At 31.4% G+C, this 18,423-nt stretch overlaps 1 protein-coding gene across 1 annotated transcript in view; it reads left to right on the top strand.

The window, feature by feature from the left end:
• LOC127723518 (DNA mismatch repair protein Msh6-like) overlaps positions 1-8,312 on the top strand; it is a 61,483-nt gene extending 53,171 nt beyond the window's left edge. The window contains exons 28-35 of the mRNA XM_052230157.1: positions 156-254; positions 1,355-1,483; positions 2,010-2,097; positions 2,684-2,773; positions 3,328-3,482; positions 4,116-4,247; positions 5,516-5,583; positions 7,326-8,312. Of these exons, the coding sequence (XP_052086117.1) occupies positions 156-254; positions 1,355-1,483; positions 2,010-2,097; positions 2,684-2,773; positions 3,328-3,482; positions 4,116-4,247; positions 5,516-5,583; positions 7,326-7,392 (828 nt within the window). The 3' untranslated portion in view covers positions 7,393-8,312. The remainder of the gene's footprint in view (positions 1-155; positions 255-1,354; positions 1,484-2,009; positions 2,098-2,683; positions 2,774-3,327; positions 3,483-4,115; positions 4,248-5,515; positions 5,584-7,325) is intronic.
• Positions 8,313-18,423: the final 10,111 nt, after the last annotated feature.

Below are 18,423 nucleotides of genomic sequence, written 5' to 3'. Positions count from 1 at the left end.
AACCCTTACGAATTTTTAGTCACTAGAAATGAGACAGAACAGAAGCATTACACTAACATATATAGTTGCAAACACATTTTCTAAAAATAATAATTATAGAAAAGAGAGAACCTTTCAAGCATTTTGATTAGTTGTTATTTTTGATTTATTTTTAGCCTTATATAGAAATCCGAGAAGCCAGACATCCCTGTGTTGTTAGAACGTTTGGTGGCGGGGATTTTATACCTAACGATACAATTATAGGTATTGCAGATGTAAGTTGTACAAATGTTTAGAAAATCTATTTGAATCTGTTACTAATGTAAATTCAGAAATTATTGCATGCATTTATTATTGTGAATTTTAAAGAATGGACAGAAATGCAAGATTAATTATTACGATTTCAGGAAAATCTGAACACAGATATATGTATCACATATCAGAATGCGAGCTCTTATCAACTCTGGGAAACTCAACCAACCAGTCGAATTATTCACATTAATAAAAACCTCGCAATAATTTCTGAATTTACAGTTTATAAAAACCTTTTTGACATTGAGTTCATGCTATTGTAGAAATGATTTTACAGGGAATCTAGAAGGATTTTTGATAGGATATAAAGATTAATGATAATAATTTGAAAGTCTGACATTGTTAGGGATATAAACACTTTTGTGTTTATAATGAATTCAGATTAATATTTTACAAAAGAGAGGCAGAAGATACCAAAAAGTTAGTCAAACTCGTAAGTCAAAAAACAAACTGGTAATGTCAAGGCAAAAAATGAAAAAAAGGAACAAAAGACAAATAACAGTGTACAAAACACAACATAGAAAACTAATATTTGAGCAACACAAACCCCACCAAAAAGGGGGGGGGGGGGTGAAATCAGGTGTTCCTTGAGAAATACATCAATAAGGTTAAAAGATTGTTTGACAAGTTGTTCTATGTTTACAAGAGGGTTTGGATGAGGGTCCTTTATTTCTGTATTCTTTAATTGTTTTATATGCCATTTTTCTCTATTCTTTATACTTTTTGTCCATTGTTCTCTATTCTTTATTTTTTTTTGCCCATTATTCTCTATTCTGTAAACTCCCATCCACACCCTCTTACAACATCTATGGTCAGATCATATGTTTTCGAACGTCATATGAATTCGTACTATGCATGCTATTTTAATGAAAATTGTGACGTCACAATGCATTCTTAATAGCATGAAACCCATAATACAAGGATAGTACAAATTCTTTGGTCATTTAACCAACAAGCAAACTTAAAATTTAAGCATAACATACACACTTAAATAGTTGAACTAATTACTCGCTCTTAATTATTCGCAATAATTAAAACCACACAATAATTTCTGAATTTACAGGAAAATGATATGGAGACAGATGCAGAAGATCATTCAAGTAGTAAGGTTGTCTTGGTAACGGGGCCCAATATGGGAGGAAAGTCCACATTGATGAGACAAGTAGGACTGATCACTATAATAGCACAGATGGTAAATTTATTTTCATTACTTAGCCCTTCTTTGTGTTCGTTCCCACAATGCTTATCCTCTCTTTGAGTTTAATCAAACATTGCTTACCATCTGTTTCACTTCATTCAAATCCTGAGGCTATGGATTTATTGTAAATTCTGAAATTTTAGATTTCTCAACGGTTCAGTGTTGTTTTGCCTAATAATGTTGTGAGGGTCATATAGATGAATGTGACACCCTCCATTGGGGAAGAGTTACCAAAAGTTATTGAAAATGATTGTGATATAAATGGTGACAGCTTTGAAAATCTTTGATCTTTTTATATAACCTATTAGAATTCTGATTTGAAAACATTTTGAAATATTCAAGTTACATGAAAGGTTTAAAGTGAAGTTTATCAAAAATATTGCACATTGACGTCTATACCAATTTTGAATATCTAAATACAGTTCATATGTAATCAGCTAGTTGAAGGAAAAAAAATATAGTCTTCTTAAATAAATATGCATTCAATTCTGGATAATGAACTTTGGTCCATATCTTTCAGGGTTGCTATGTACCGGCAGAGAAATGTCGTATGACACCAGTGGATAGGGTGTTCACAAGGCTTGGTGCTAGTGACAGAATTATGGCAGGTTAGTTATTTTAGCAGGTTTTCAAATTAACAATAATAGCTGAGACCAAATGTTAAATCTTATTTCACTCCTTTATGAATTTTACTGCGTTAATTTCTTTAGCACAGTGTTATACTTCTATAGATAATTGAGATCATTGTTCCAAACCATGCACAGCTTAAATGCTATATTTTACTTAGATTCAATGGTCATTACAACTGTAGGTAGACTGTTGGTTCCCAAATGTAACCGCATCATATGCTTATCAAAGTATAGCTGTGGTTATGACTTAATGAATCTTACATAAAAATAAATTGAGTTTGCAATTTTTACCCCTGCCCGCTATTCATTAGTAATCTCTGGGCACTCTGGCTTCCTCTATCAATAAAGACTGACCACATCAAAATAGCCAGTAATGCTGAAAGTGGTGTTAAACACCAATCAGTCAATTAAAAATGATTTTTTTTTGCAGGTTGAAAATAAAAGACTTTTATGTTCTAAATGTTAATATTTTAATACAAATGATGGGGATGTGTTTGAATGTAATGTAGATTTTGTGTTGTGTTTTTATAGTCCTGCATAATATTAAACAATCTTCTTTTTACAGGTGAAAGTACATTCTTTGTTGAGTTGAGTGAGACAGCTGCCATTCTGCAGCATGCTACCAAACATTCCTTAGTATTAATGGATGAATTAGGTAAGACAGCAATTCTTCAACAGCATGCTATCAAACATTTTTAGCTACTAATGGATTAACTGTTTAACTTTGGTTTTTGCTATGAAGACTTAATGTAAAGACCAAAAAAGTCTACGATACTATATTATATAAATGGTACTTATGAACACTTTGAATGATAAAACATTTGTCGCTGAAAAATAATAGTGACATCTTAATAATTCAAATCAACACAAAGACTTTAAAATTGGTGTTTGCTGCTTCTAAATCAAGCACGCACCATTAAGGAGTAAGAACAAAGACCTGTCGTCTCAGTTAGAATAATATGTCTAGACTGTTACCTAGTGAATTAGCATGTTAAAAATTTGGCTCAGCTTGTCAGTGTATTACAAAACGTGGGTTCATATTCATTTCACATTAACATGTTCTCATCCTGAATATCAATTTAATTTGCCACTGGATGTTAAACAGCCATCAATCATCATCCTAATTAATGAACTTTTGAATCATTGAATGTGTTGAAATAGTATAAATTGTTATGTTAATAAAAATGTAAATGTGTTTTTTTTTTTTAGGAAGAGGAACAGCTACTTATGATGGTACAGCCATTGCTTGTTCTGTAGTACAAGAACTTTCCAGAAATATAGCTTGTCGGACATTATTTTCTACCCACTATCATTCATTGGTTGAGGAATTTTCACATGATCCTAATATCAGACTTGGTCATATGGTAGGTTAAACTTGACAGATTATTTATGGCACTCATGGCCATTTAGCAGTTTATTGACTGGCATAAGCAGCTATCTCCAAAAAGGTACATGGACCAAAGCAAATCTGAGACATATATGATTTGTGGAAAATGATTGAATCTTAGCAATCCCTGAAATTATGAAATAGGCAGAAGATATCCAGTGGGGAAAAAAAGAAGTAATTAGACAAACAATAGTACACAAAACACAAAAAGGACTAGCAATATGTACCCCACCAACCTCGGAAAAGTAAAGGGTTTCTGCTCCACTACTGTTGCTAATTTCTGGAAAAAATCTAGTGATAAAAGAGAGGTGAAAGATACCAAACGGATATTCAAACTCACAAGTCGAAAAAAAAAACTGACAATACCTTGGCAAAAAATGAAAAACTATGAAAAGACAAACAACAGTATACAAAACACAGTATAGAAAACTAAAGACAGAGCAACACAAACCCCACCAAAAAATCAGGTGTGATATGTGTTAAGTGGAATTAACCTGTTTAATAAATCATTAATCATTTTATATTGAGATCTGATGTCTGTTTATACAGATGATTACCCAGAATTCAGTACTCTTGAGCTTTTAGTTTGTCTTTATTTATCTTTATTTAGTCTTGTATGGTAGAAAATGAGGATAAGGATCCAACACATGAGACCATTACATTCCTGTACAAGTTCACAAAAGGGGCCTGTCCAAAAAGTTATGGCTTCAATGCTGCTAAATTGGCAAACATTCCAGATGAGGTTAGTAAAAGTTTTGTTTGCTTTCATCTGAAGATAAACAAAAAGTTATTAATTACTTCTGATGATGCTACCAACAAGTCAATATGGCTGATGTAAGTTTTTTTAAAAATCCAGGAGAAATAGGCAAAATTGTGTTTTTAATGGCAATTGCTGTAAATAATAAGCAGTGACTCATTTTACAAAAAAATCTTAAGAGAAAAATACTTATGAACATTTCAGTTTAACTGACAATGGTTTTAAATCATAAGACTTTTTGTGAAAAGAGCCACTGATCTTTTGCATTGAGTGATGTTGGAAGAAGTTATAACATACATTTCATTGGGGTTTCTAGTTGAATTAATTTGACCCACTAGACGTTATAGCTATTGTGTTCTACGACACTTAAACTCTATTTTTGGAATCCCTTGACCTAGTGAAGTCATGCAACAATCATCTTTGCTCTATAGCTTCAGACAGTTTCCCTTTGACATCAAACTTTTACCAGGACATCTGTGATATCCAAAAATGAACTAGCAATAAGATGTATTAAATATTTTATAGTGAGAAAAATAAGAAATAAGAAAGAATAAACCTCAAAGTAAATTTAAGAAAAAACTTATGTCCATATATACTGGTCACTTAAGAGAAAACTATCTTGAGTTGATTATCATTGAAATTTATTTGCATTGTTTGATCCAGATCATGACCCTGACATGGAACCAGCACTTTGCACATGAAAGTGATAGATTTAAACAAATTTGTGAAAATCAACAAAAAAAAATGTTCTTCTTTGTTCCTCCTTTGAAAGCCTTTCTTGAGATAGGGATGTAATAGTTGGTATATAAATTGAAAAAATAGTAGCTATTTAAGTAGCAGGGGAGTTTGAAAAATACTGTAGAAAAATCTGAAATTTAATTATGGTACTGCCAAAATGGCAGGTAGATTGCCAATGACCTTGAGAAATGCCCTATATAGGCTTACTTTACACATAAGCTGCGTCAGATAAAAATCGACCTTATGTAAATGAATATCAATACATGTGTTAACTTATATCGGGTTGAAAAAAATCTCTATGCAAAGTCTGTAGCTGTTTGAAAATTGTGTTGATATAGGAACCCTACAAAGCAGACCAAAATTCATTTTTATTTCGTATTTGATTGTTCCAAAATCAATCAAAGTTTTATACATGTGCATGTATAAAGACACTTGCATAAGTCTATCTGGCCTGCTCACATCTTTACCTTCATAGATATGACCTAATACATTGTATGACTTATTTGCCATTACAGATCATTAGAATAGCAGTAAAGAAGTCCAGGGAGTTTGAGGAGTCAATAGAGAGATTGAGAATGATCAGGTAAATATAATGACCATCTTGTGGTCAAACAATAGGGAGGTTCGAAAAAAAAAGGTTAGGATAAGTTTAAACATGACTTTGTTTTGGACTTTTTCAAAGTTTTTCAAAGTCCTACTCAAATTGAGGCTCTAAGTGCTCTTGGAATTCATTTCAGGTCACCCTTGTTTCACTGAAAGAGATCACTTTCAGTTTACTTAACTTATTTTGTTGGATACTTTTGGTGTTAAGGCATTAAACGCAATTTCTTTTTTCCCAATTTTTCAGCTTACAGGTGTATTCTCATGAGAGGAGATCCAAGTTTGTAATTTTTTGTGAAAATTTATATTTTTTTAATTTTTCAACTCAAATTAGTTGTTTTACATTACAAGGACTAATAATGAATTTGTTCAAACAGCAGAATGTGAATAAAGTTTGTTTAAGAATATAATGCCTTTCAATGTTAAATTGAGCATAGAGCATGTCATGATAAAATTATTTGATTCTAATAGGAAAATTTAGAACTTTTGTACTTCGAAGAGGGCCTATAAAACACGTTCAAAACGCAACCATTTTGATTTTCTGAAGCCAAAACAAAATAAAAAATCAACCTTTTCACGATAAAAAATGAACAGATACATGTAAACTTACTTTTAGAATGATTTTGTTTAATTTCCTATTGAGCAACACCAACATTAATGTCCATTTTATTCTCCGGTATTGTTCAAAATATAACTGAAGTTGCAAATTCAATTGTGACATCAATCATGTGCAGTCCATGTTCTATTGCAATCAGAACATGGCTTTGTTTCCAAAGGAAAAGAAGAACATCGTATTTCAAAAAATTTACATAAAAAAAAGAAGAAAAAAACTAATAGTGAGATGTATGCCTTATTTTGGTTTGAAGGCCGCAATTGTTGCTTTGAGATTGAGAACTGCAATGAACATACCATTCTTAATTTGATTAAGTGCATTTAGGGGCCTTGTATCCTAACATTTTCACCAGGGCACTCCAGAGCTTTCTGCACCAATATAAAAACGCTGAAACAATATATAGCCAATATCAGTGAAAGTGGCTTTAACACCAACAGTCAGGGGTACTACTTGTACAAGTAATTTTTATTTACTTGAAGAAGTAAATATTAATATACTTATATAAGTAAATTTGTAGGATACTTATACAAGTATATTTTATTTACTTGAAATTATTTTTTGGCTTAGTTATGTCCCTTAGACATTCAGATTTTTTTACTTATACAAGTAAAAAAATGAAAATCTCATTTGTCTGTTATCTTCAGAACACTGCTCATTTACAAGCCCCCAAGGGGCAATTTTTGAAGGCCTTGCGCAAATTCTTAAGATCTTTGCGCAATTTGTTTCTTTGTTGAATTAATGAGATGAAACATTGAACTCTAATAAAAAATTATGAGCTAACCTGAGAAAAATTGTTAAAGGCATGCTTTTACATCTCAAAACTTGAGAATTTTTTTCGGGATTGTAAAAAAAAAATTACTTATACAAGTAAATTTTTTGAGAAAATTAAAGGGAGATTATTCAAACATTATAATTTACTTATATAAGTATATTATTATTGACTTCTTCAAGTAAACAAAGATTACTTGTATAAGAAGTACCCCTGACTGACCAACAATCAATCAATTATTTTCATTAAACAAAACATTTTATTTTTAATTTCGGGAAAATTACGTCAGCTATAAATAGAAGTTCTTAAATATGACTGTAAAGAATTTTTTTTTAATTTTAAGGTCTGTATGGAACAATGGAAAGAAAGAATCATTAATACTCCTGCAGAATCAAAGCAGGGTATCCTGAATTAACCCTGTCAAAGAAAGAAGTGATGGTCTATCTAAAAAAAGTTTCAGGAAGATGAATTGTATTTTTAGTGCAGTCAGTGACATTTGTACAGATTTGAAATATCTAATTGGAAAGTTTCTCTTCAATGAAATGAGTTATTTAATATTAGTGATGTTTGATGGTAGATATACCATCATCAAAAAATTGTGAGAGACTTAGATTTGATCAAATGTAAAGAAGAGTTTAGTGACCCATTAGAAGAACTAACTCCACCATTGTGTTCACATTGACTAGGTTCTACTGTATGTACTAATATCATTTCACAGTTTGTTGATGTAAAGTGACCAATGAGAAGAATTAGCTATGTTGTGTTAACTGGTTTCAACTGTATAAAGTGATATCATCTCATCGGTTTGTTGATATAAATTGTTATGACTGTGAATGAAGAATATTGACATCTGTCTGTTTTATTTTACCTGCATGTAAAAAAATCTTTAAAGGATCAAAATTGAATGGCAAAATGTCAGATAATACTGAACATATCCTCTGCTCCAATGTCAGTCCCAATGTCCTGCTCTTCACTCAGGTATAAACAAACATATCTCATTAATTTGTTGATTTTGTATTCTTCTAAATGTCATGTAATATTTGTCTCTGGACATAGGACAAACAGCAATCATTTAGTTAAATGATGAATTTAATTAGTTTGATGGATTAGAAGTTAGTTTGTGCTGATACACTGAAAAGTTCACTTAAATTGAGGGATATATTGATGTTTGTATTCTACAAATATGTCTTATATTGTCAATATACATGTTCATTTAATATCCCATAGTGCTTATATATTCATTTAATTTCCCATAGTGCTTTTATTTTCATTAAATTTCACATAGTGCTTATATGTTATATCATGTTAACATTAAACCAATATGAAATCATTTTGCACTTTTTATTGTGGCCTTGCTGTTTCAGATGTAGTTATTATGGTCCTACCAAAACGTTTGCGGTGTCCTATATAGTAATAACTATGTTTGTCTGTCAATTACACTTTCTATGTCATTTGTTAATTCAAGATTTCCTCTATCAAGCTTTTAGCTCACCTGCCCCAAAGGACCAAGTGAGCTGTTCTCATCACTTGGCCTTCGTCTTCTGTGTCCTTCTTCCATCGTTGTCGTCGTTTTCGTCTCCTTTTATGAAAGGCTTCTCTGAAACTACTGGACCAAACTTGGCCACAACCATTAGGGTATCTAGTTTTAAAAATGTGTCCGATGCAACCCCGCCTGCAAACCAAGATGGCTGACATGGCTAAAAATAGAACTTATAGGTAAAATGCAAGTTTTGTCATATACTGTAAATTCAGAAATTATTGCATGCATTTATTATTGCGATTTTTAAAGAATGGACACCAATGCGAGATTAATTATTGCAATTTCAGAAAAATCTGCATACATATATATGCATCAGATATCATAATGCGAGTTCTTATTATTGCGATACTCACCCAGTCCCATTATTCGCATTAATAATAACCTCGCAATAATTTCTGAATTTACAGTATTTTGAAAACCGTAATAAATAAAGAAAATGTTCAGTTTGTTGCTCGCTACCAATTGTCTTATTACATCAAAACTGTTAGTTGACTTCTTATAGGAAGGCGTTACTGCCCTTTAATGACATATTTTACCATTTTTTTAATTTTTGCCTATTATCTTGAAAACTATAATAGATTTAGAGAAACTTTAAATGGCAAAAATGATTAGCAATGACAAGATTTACAAATAAGTTAGCTGATCGAAATCACCAGTCGACTCTTTATTAGAGTTATTGCCGTTTGATGATGTTTTTTACTATTTTTTTGCGTTTTTGCCTTATTTCTCAAAAATTATAATAGATAGATAGAAACTTAATTGAGCAAAAATAATCAGGAAGACAAGATCTACTATTAAGACAATTATGGAGGAAATTGTCAGAGGACTCTTTATTGGAGTTATTGTCGATGACGATTTTCACCATTTTTTTTTGTGTTTTGCCTTATATGATAAAAATTAAAATAGATAAATCGTAAATAGAAACTTTAAATAACAAAAATGATCAACAAGGCAAGATCTACAAACAAGTCAAATTTTGCCAAAATAGTTAGTAGACTGCCACTCTCTATTTGACTGATTGCCCTTAAATGAGGATTTTTTTTACCCTCTTTTGTGTTTTTTGCAGAAACTAATGAAGATAGAGAAACTAAACAGGCAAACGATCAGCAATACAAGATCAACATAAAATAGATATTTGTCATTAATTCTATTTTTGTCTACAATGAAAGTGTCCTTTGTTGAATATGTACATAGACCTAGGTGAGCGAACACGTTATCTTTAGAATCTCTAGTGTTATTATCTTTGAAAAAGTGTTACCTTTTGAGATAGACAATTGGTATGCTCCTCTCATGAGGATTTTACTGGTCTATATGTTCCTCAGTTTGTTTGTCCGTCATACCCATATCAGGGTAAGGCCTTTGGTTCATGTAGTCCACCATGCATATATGATCACATATACAGCATATACATGAAATTTAGTATACATGATCAATTTATGGTGTGCCATTTCAGGGTTTCAACTCTGATTTCAGGGTTTACAGCACATATAAATATAGTGGCAGTGGAGCATGGTGTCCTATAGATATAATAACATGTGGTATGAGTGCCAATGAGACAACTCTCCATCCAAGTCAAAATTTATAAAAGTAAACCATTATAGGTCAAAGTAAGGTCTTCAACACGGAGCCTTGGCTCACACCGAACAGCAAGCTATAAAGGGCCCCAAAAATTACTAGTGTAAAACCATTCAAACAGGAAAACCAATGGTCTAATCTATATAAAAAACTAGAAACACTTTATGAACCACATCAACAAACGACTACTATTGAACATCAGATTCCTGACTTAGGACAGGTGCAAACAATTGCAGCGGGTTTAAACGTTTTAATGGTACCAAACCTTCACCCTTATCTGAAACAATAGTGTAACATCACAACATAGAAAGACACACTATAAAATATCAATTGAAATGACTTAACTTAATCAAAAGACATATTAACACCAGTGAACATACACTGAACAAATAAATTTGATCTATGATACAATGTAAATACAAAATAAATAAACTGAGGGAAAAATAATTAGAGTAAATGTTATACTACTGTGAAATGTTAAACAATTTAAGAAAAACAATATGCTTGAACAAAAATATCAGCCATTTGCAATTACTTTAAACACGGGTAAATGAAAATAATTTTGTTGTTAGGTATACGTGTACAGTTCAAATGGAGAAAGGAAATATTTTTACAAAATAAATAATTTTGATGTTGATAGTACGAAGAAGTGAAAATTTATAGTAATACCAAACACTTATCAAAGCTGGTATATAGACCAGATATAACTCTGAATAAGTAAACATTAAATAACAAAAAAGGCATGACAATTAGTATCAACAGGTCAAATAAACAAAAAAGTACGATTTGAGAGTACTCACAGTTACTGACAGCTAGTTAAAAGCCAAAAACAATTAATAATAAAAAATCACGCATCAATGACTAAAATCAACTAAAACACATCCCAGGGATTTAGTATTTTAACGTCATAGACAGTCAAAGAAGACATGACTTGCGCAATGCCAAAATTAAATGTATCGACAGGCAGTAGGATAGTTAGGAGTTAACCTCTTTATAGATCAAAATGAATGTGGGTGTGTATTTATACATCCCGTTTGAAAAGAATACAAATTTAGTTATGTTTTAATTTGCTGATGACAAAATCGATACTAGTGCCAATGTAAACTATATTCAAAGATCTAATTACAACATTGGTAAGATAACCTTTACTAATAAGTTTGTTTAAAGGTTCGATGAGTTTACACGGATCACATAGTGATTTCCGTGCTTTAAGTACAATATTACCGTAAAATTTAGGATGTGAAATACCGTTTTTAATCAGTTTTCTACAGGTACAGCCAAATTTACTAATCAAATCTTTGTATCTATGAAAGAATTTTGTAAAAGTTTTACGTAATTTATGGTAACGAAATCACTGACTTAATAATTTACCAGTGATGCATTGATTACGTTCATTTAAATCACTACACACACGGGCATAACGAACGAGTTTGGATATATAAACACCGTATGATGGAGCCAAAGGAACATCGCCGTCTAAAAAAGGAAAATTAACAATAGGAAATGAGAAGTCGTCTCTTTTGTCGTAAATTTTAGTATGGAGTTTTCCTTTAGAGATTGAAATGTCCAAATCTAGAAAAGGACAACTACTGATGTTTATGTTAGATTTAGTTAAAGTAAGTTCTTTTGGGTAAATTTCGGTAGTATATTTAGAGAACTCTGGATTATTTAACGAAAAAATCTCATCCAGATAACCAGATAACGGAAGGTATTGTTGAATGTATCAACCAAATGAAACAATGACGTGTCTTTACTGAGTTTGGTCATAAACTGAGATTCATAGCAATACAGGAATAAATCTGCTATTAAAGGGGAGCAGTGAGTGCCCATATGAATACCTACTACTTGTCGATACACTTTATCGCCGAAACGTACATATATGTTGTCCAGGAGAAAATTTAAAGCTTCAACCATATCATACATTTCCCGTAAGCAGGTAAGTGTATCTAGCATACTTTCCTTTTTCGATACAGAAAAAGGCTTTAAACGAGTTATAGCAAATAAATTTATAATGAGATTTTTCAAAAGACCATTTAATTAAATATGAAAACTTTTTCTTGATAAGATTGTGTGGAAGTGTAGTATAGAGAGTAGAAAAATCATAACTGTCAACAAAATTAAAAGGACCATCAAAAGCATGTATTTTATCTAAAACCTCTAAAGAATTTTTTACACTCCAAAAATAATTAATACCATTATTTTCATAAGCTTTATTACAAAAGTTAATAACAAGTTCTTTGATAGTAGTAAGGAAGGTAGTTAGAAGCACTGATAGATTGGTAGTAGAGCACTTACTAGACGCGGAGATGAAACGGAATTTAAAGGGTTTTTTTTTTGTGCAATTTAGGTAACCAGTACATAGAAGGGACATTCAAAAGTTCGGAAGAGGCTTTAAGCTGGGTAGTGGATGTGATATGCTTGTTTACAGGTTGACTCTCTGTGGAGTGTACGGACCTGAATGTAGCGGAAGAATTTGTAATTTTGGAGACATATTGGTTTTCTATTGTTGTTATGGAGAATTGGTACTTTGTTCCTTTGAAAATGGTCAATATTTTTACTTATGCAATTACTTTGTTAGAAGCTCACAATACTTGTCACACCTGTCGCGGAAGGTGAGACATAGATATTGATTTTCCAGAGTCGTCGCCATTAGGGTTGTCAACAATTGTTAAGTTTTCTGACTGTAGAATTGAACAACTTGTCATAGATGAATGATATTTTCTATTAAATTGCATTATTATCAGTTCATATTAGTTTGACCACTATTTCGAGTCCCCTACCTAGGTCATGGTCCAGTGACTTTGAATTTATTAGCAATTTTCAGTGTTAAGTTTTCTTCTTAAGTCAGTTTGATAGGAACTACTTATGATGGATCAATGCTACCTTTTATAAAGTTCCATTACTCTCAGTACATATAAGTTTGACGACTATTCCAAGACCCTGCCCCCTAGGTCATGGTCCAGCGACTTAAGATTAATTATCAATTTTCAATGTAAAGTTTTCTGCTAAAGTTAGTTTGATAGGAATTACTTGTGATAGGGAATCATATTTTCAATGAAATTGCTACACTGTCAATATATCACAGTTTGACACTCTGCCCTCTATGGCATGGTGCAGCAACTTTGAATTATTAGAAATGCTGTAGTCCGTCAGATTGTATTTTTCTTGATTTTATGCTGACAGGGGAGACATATCTTTGTGTCGATAGTTTATTAAGCTCAAAGCCTAACATTAGACATAATATGATGTACAAGAAAATATATAAGGTTACTTAATATAATATGCTGTTTCAAATTGAAATGTTTAGTAAATGATTCTCTTGCCACCATGTTCAAAATATTGAAGACATACCAAAGACAAATTAGTAGTGCTGAGATTTTAACAAAAATTGATATACATATAAAAATAAGGAGATGTGGTATGATTGCCAATGAGACAACAATCCAAGAAAGTCCAAATGAGGTGGATGTAAGCAATTATAGGCAACCGTGCGGCCTTCGACAATGAGAAAAACCATAACTGTGTGGTTGGCTATAAAAAGACCCGACATGAAAAATATGAAACAATTCAATTGAGAAAACTAACTGCCTAATTTATAACAAAACAATTTAAGAGAAATAAATATGACAGACATGAACCAACGACAACCACTGAACTACAGGCTCCTGACTTTGGACAGGCACATAAAGAATGGGTCGGGGTTACAGCAGATTCCATTTAGTGTGTAGGGAAAGTTAATAACTTTGGTTAGCTTGCTTGTTAGCTGAACCGTGAAGTCATTATTGGGTCAGGTGGTATACTACCCTCCTTTCAAAGTAGCATAATCCAACAGACAGATCGATTAGTTTTCTGTCGGACTAGTCTATTCTTAAAGTAGGGTAGTTGACCTAACCTAACAATGACTTCACGGTTCAGCTAACAAGCAAGCTAACCAAAGATATTACCTTTGGCTACACACTCAATGGAATCTGCTGTAAACATGCACGATTTTGTAAATTAACATGTGATGTCAACATTTCTTGGTGAATAGCCATTTTTAAAATGGCTGTTATAATACATTTATCGATGCAATTGGCACTGCTTGGAATTCAACAAAAAACTCATATTTAGGTAGAATATGATTTCATGATTTGATTTCTGGTGTCAAATGTTATTCCTCCATTCCAATTAAGGAAATATCTGATGAACCCAATTTTTAAAACGGCTACTTTTATGTTACCAAACAATTTTACTTTTAATAACATTAAAAATGTAGGTTGTTTATATCACTGGGATGAAATCTGGAGAAATTATTTTTGCTATTACAAACATATCCTAGTTTCTCTCTTCACAATAATTTGGTTATGCTTAATTTGTGTCAGTACTAATATTTTGTTCAAGTGCCTTTTACACAAAACGCTTGATGATGATCCCTTCTGCCAAGCAACATAGACTACATGGATAACAAAATAGTACATAGGGGTAAAATGCATGTTTTGTCTATTATCTTGAAAACCGTTGAAGATAGAGAAATTTGACAGGTCTAAAATGTTCAGAATTTTATATTCTACATACGGAATATTTATGAACATTGTCAGGTTCTTTTTTCAAGGGGTTGTTTCCCTTAAATGACGAATTTTACCATTTTTTTAATTTTTGCCTATTATCTTGATACCTCAGATAGAGACGAGCTTTATAAATGAGCAGCAAGACAACACCTTTCATTTTTAAACGCCTGTTTAAAGTACGTTTTATGTTAAACCCCTTTCGATTTTTTTAAATTTCTTATTTACATTTGGAGTATTGGGACTTTATTCATAAGAAAGGGGGTCTTTCCAGTTTTCGGACAATAACTCAAAAATGCTTTGAGCAGTTTTCATGAAGCTTTGGTGAATGGTTTATATCTATTAAATTAAGCTCCCTCTATTTTTTTTTATATAAATTTCTGATATGACATTGAGGAGTTAAAGAATATTATTTGGTGAAAAAGCGACGGGCGTATCACGGGCTCATGTAGCAAGCTCTTTATTTCCTTTTAATTTGAAAACTATAATAATCAAATAGAAACTCAGTTAGCTATAAATTTGTTCAAAATTTCAAATATGTTTTTCTTCTTGTTTAAAAAAAAAAGGCAGGATGTAGAAAAAAATGTGTAAGCAGTCGTTTTGGTATGTTACAAACAAAATAAGTTTAGAAAATGACAACCGAAATCGTCGTGTTTGCTAAGTATCATACTCATTAAAAAACTGCTCTGGGAAAACCGAAATTAACGGTTTCAATATTGAGCAAAAAACATAATGGTACGAATTTTGAGAAAAGAACATTAACTGCACCAATTTTAATTGAAAAACATTAACGGTACCAATGTTGATTAAAAAACATTAATGGTACCAATGTTGAGTAAGGAAAATTAACGGTACCAATTTTAAGTGAAAAACATTAACGGCACCAATGTTAAGTGAGACACATAAACAGTATCAATGTTGAGTGAAAAACATTAACGGTATAAATGTCGAGTGAAATAAATTAACGGTATCAATGTTGAGTCAAATATATAAACGGTACCAATGTTGAATAAAAACCATTAATGGTAACAATGTTGAGGTTTACATAAACGGTACCAATTACGAGTGAAAAACATAAACGATACCAATGTTGACTGAAAATATTTAACGGTATCAATGTTGAGTCAAATACATAAACAGTACCAATGTTTAACAAAAACATTAATGGTACCAATGTTAATTGATTATCGTTAGGTGTAGCTGAACCTAAATGTTGAGGTTAAACGTAAACGGTACCAATGTTAAGTTTAGCACATAAAAGGTTCCAATTATGAGTGAAAAAAAAACCATTAACGATACCAATGTTGATTGAAAATATTAACCGTACCAATATTGAGTAAAATACATAAACAGTACCGATATTGAGTGAAAAACACAAACGGTACCAGTGTTAAGTAAAAAACATTAACGGCAGCAACGTTACGTCTACCGTGCAACTTTTCCTGTAGCAGATTTTCGTAACGGTACCAATAGAAATTTTATAAAGACCGATGATTAATTTGATTAAGCAGCACTTAGAAACTACAATAGTTTTAATGACACGTTGTTTGTTTGCAGGATTTATCCTTAATTAAATTTTGAACTCTGAAAATAAGAGGTTAATTAACCAACAAAGGAATGAATATCTACAACTGTTTTTATAGTTATTAACAGTTGTTTTTGTCAGGAAATGCAGTGAAAAGGGACACAAGCTGATATTCATCCAAGAAGGAAGCCATGAATAAAAATGTTTGCAAAAGAATTTGCACCTACTTGCACCTTATGTGACCAATGAAAGAACTTTCTATGACTTTTTTTTCAATTTCAGAAATTAAAAGTTCATTTATTTTGTATCCTTATATCTAACCTTCTGAATTTAAAAAAAAACTTTTGGTAGATATCTTTATTTAGTGTGTATTACATATTTTGTAAAAGTATTATTTCTAAACAAGTCCATGCATATGATATATACATTTAAGTTCAGATACACCTAACGATAATCAATTGAATATATCTCAATATTTAGGCACATGTCGCAATTTCAAATGGCACGTGTATTCAATAAACATTTTTAATCCAATTAAATAGAATGCTACCTTTTTAAAACAATACGCTAGTACAGCGCGTGTCTTCAGTTACAAGTTTACATCAAAGTAACAAAATCAATGTTATTGGCAGAAATGTGAACTGTTACTAAAGCGCTAGCTAATATTTGAAACAAATATCTTAAATACAAAGTTTTACATATTTAAAACAAAAGTTCGTTTATTGACTTTATTCCTATATAATATCTCACGAAATGGTATAATACAAACTTTCCATGAGGTACGAAATGGTGTACATACAAATCTTCCATGAGGTACGAAATGGTATGGATACAAATCTTCCATGAGGTACAAAATGGTATACATACGAACCTTTTATGAGGTACAAAATGGTATACATACATACAAATCTTCCATAAGGTACGAAATGGTATACATACAAATCTATCATGAGGTACGAAATGGCATACATATATATCTTCCATGAGGTACGAAATGGTATACATATGAATCTTACATGAGGTACGAAATGGCATACATGTAAACTTCCATGAGGTACGAAATGGTATACATGTAGATATTCCATGAGGTACGATATGGTCAGGGTACGAAATGGTTAGGGTACGAAATGACTATAATTCTATTGAATGAGCGAACAAATATTAATAGTACTAATATTGAATGAGCGAACAAACATTAAAGGTATCAATATTGAATGAGCGATCACACATTAATAGTACCAATATTGAATGAGTGAACTAATATTAATGGTACTAATATTGAATGAGTTTATTAACATTAAAGGTATCAATGTTGGATGAGTTAACCAACATTAATGGTACCAATGTTGAATGAGTGAATCAACATTAATGGTACCAATATTGAATGAGTGAATCAACATTAATGGTACCAATATTGAATGAGTGAACCAACATTAACGGTACAAATATTGAATGAATTAACCAACATTTACAGTATAATGTTGATGACATGAACTGTACCAATTCTTTTTGTACATGATTCGCATTTCTTTAAATATTGTCCTTTCATGAATGCTCGAGGTCAAAATAATTAAAAAAAATAACTAAAACTAAATTCTTGCTCTTACAAATTTCAAAAAGGAATGTCAACTGTCTTGAAATAGTATTGCCTCTAACCAAACTAATAAGCTGTCAATCAAAACTTCCAGCGTTATGATGCATTCCGCATATGCATATTTTTTGGAATCCTTATTTTCTGAACAATGATGGGGATTTCGCCCACTTGATAATAAAGATGAATATAAATGCATAAGTTTTTATTTTAATTTTGAAAGATCGTTTAAAGACTAGACTTGGGTGTTTTTTTCAACTTAGAATGCAGAATAAAATTGTACAGTAAACAATAGCCGGAATCATAAACAAAACATCAAATTGCATTATTTACGTAATTGCTATTGGTAGCATAAGAGATTGGAAATGGAATTAGTCGTGTTACAATGCTGTATGCAATTACAATTGCTGCTGTTTTAGAAGGCGACAATATTACATACTATGTAATAATGTTTAGTGTTTATAATTATCAGATGATTTGTTAAGACTAAAACTTGTTTACTTGATGAACAACCATCTTTATTGTATTAGAATCATCATCAAATAGCGATTCAAACAGTTACCAGTTAATTACACTGGAGTATGTTAATAATAATAATGAGGAAAAGATATCATCATAACTTCTTGTGTTTAATATATTATGTAATTGACATTTTGAGAATGGTCC

The sequence above is a fragment of the Mytilus californianus genome, unplaced genomic scaffold (genome assembly GCF_021869535.1).
Source record: "Mytilus californianus isolate M0D057914Y unplaced genomic scaffold, xbMytCali1.0.p SCAF_13, whole genome shotgun sequence".
Lineage (NCBI taxonomy): Eukaryota > Metazoa > Mollusca > Bivalvia > Mytilida > Mytilidae > Mytilus > Mytilus californianus.
This window is presented reverse-complemented; position numbering and strand designations above follow the sequence as displayed.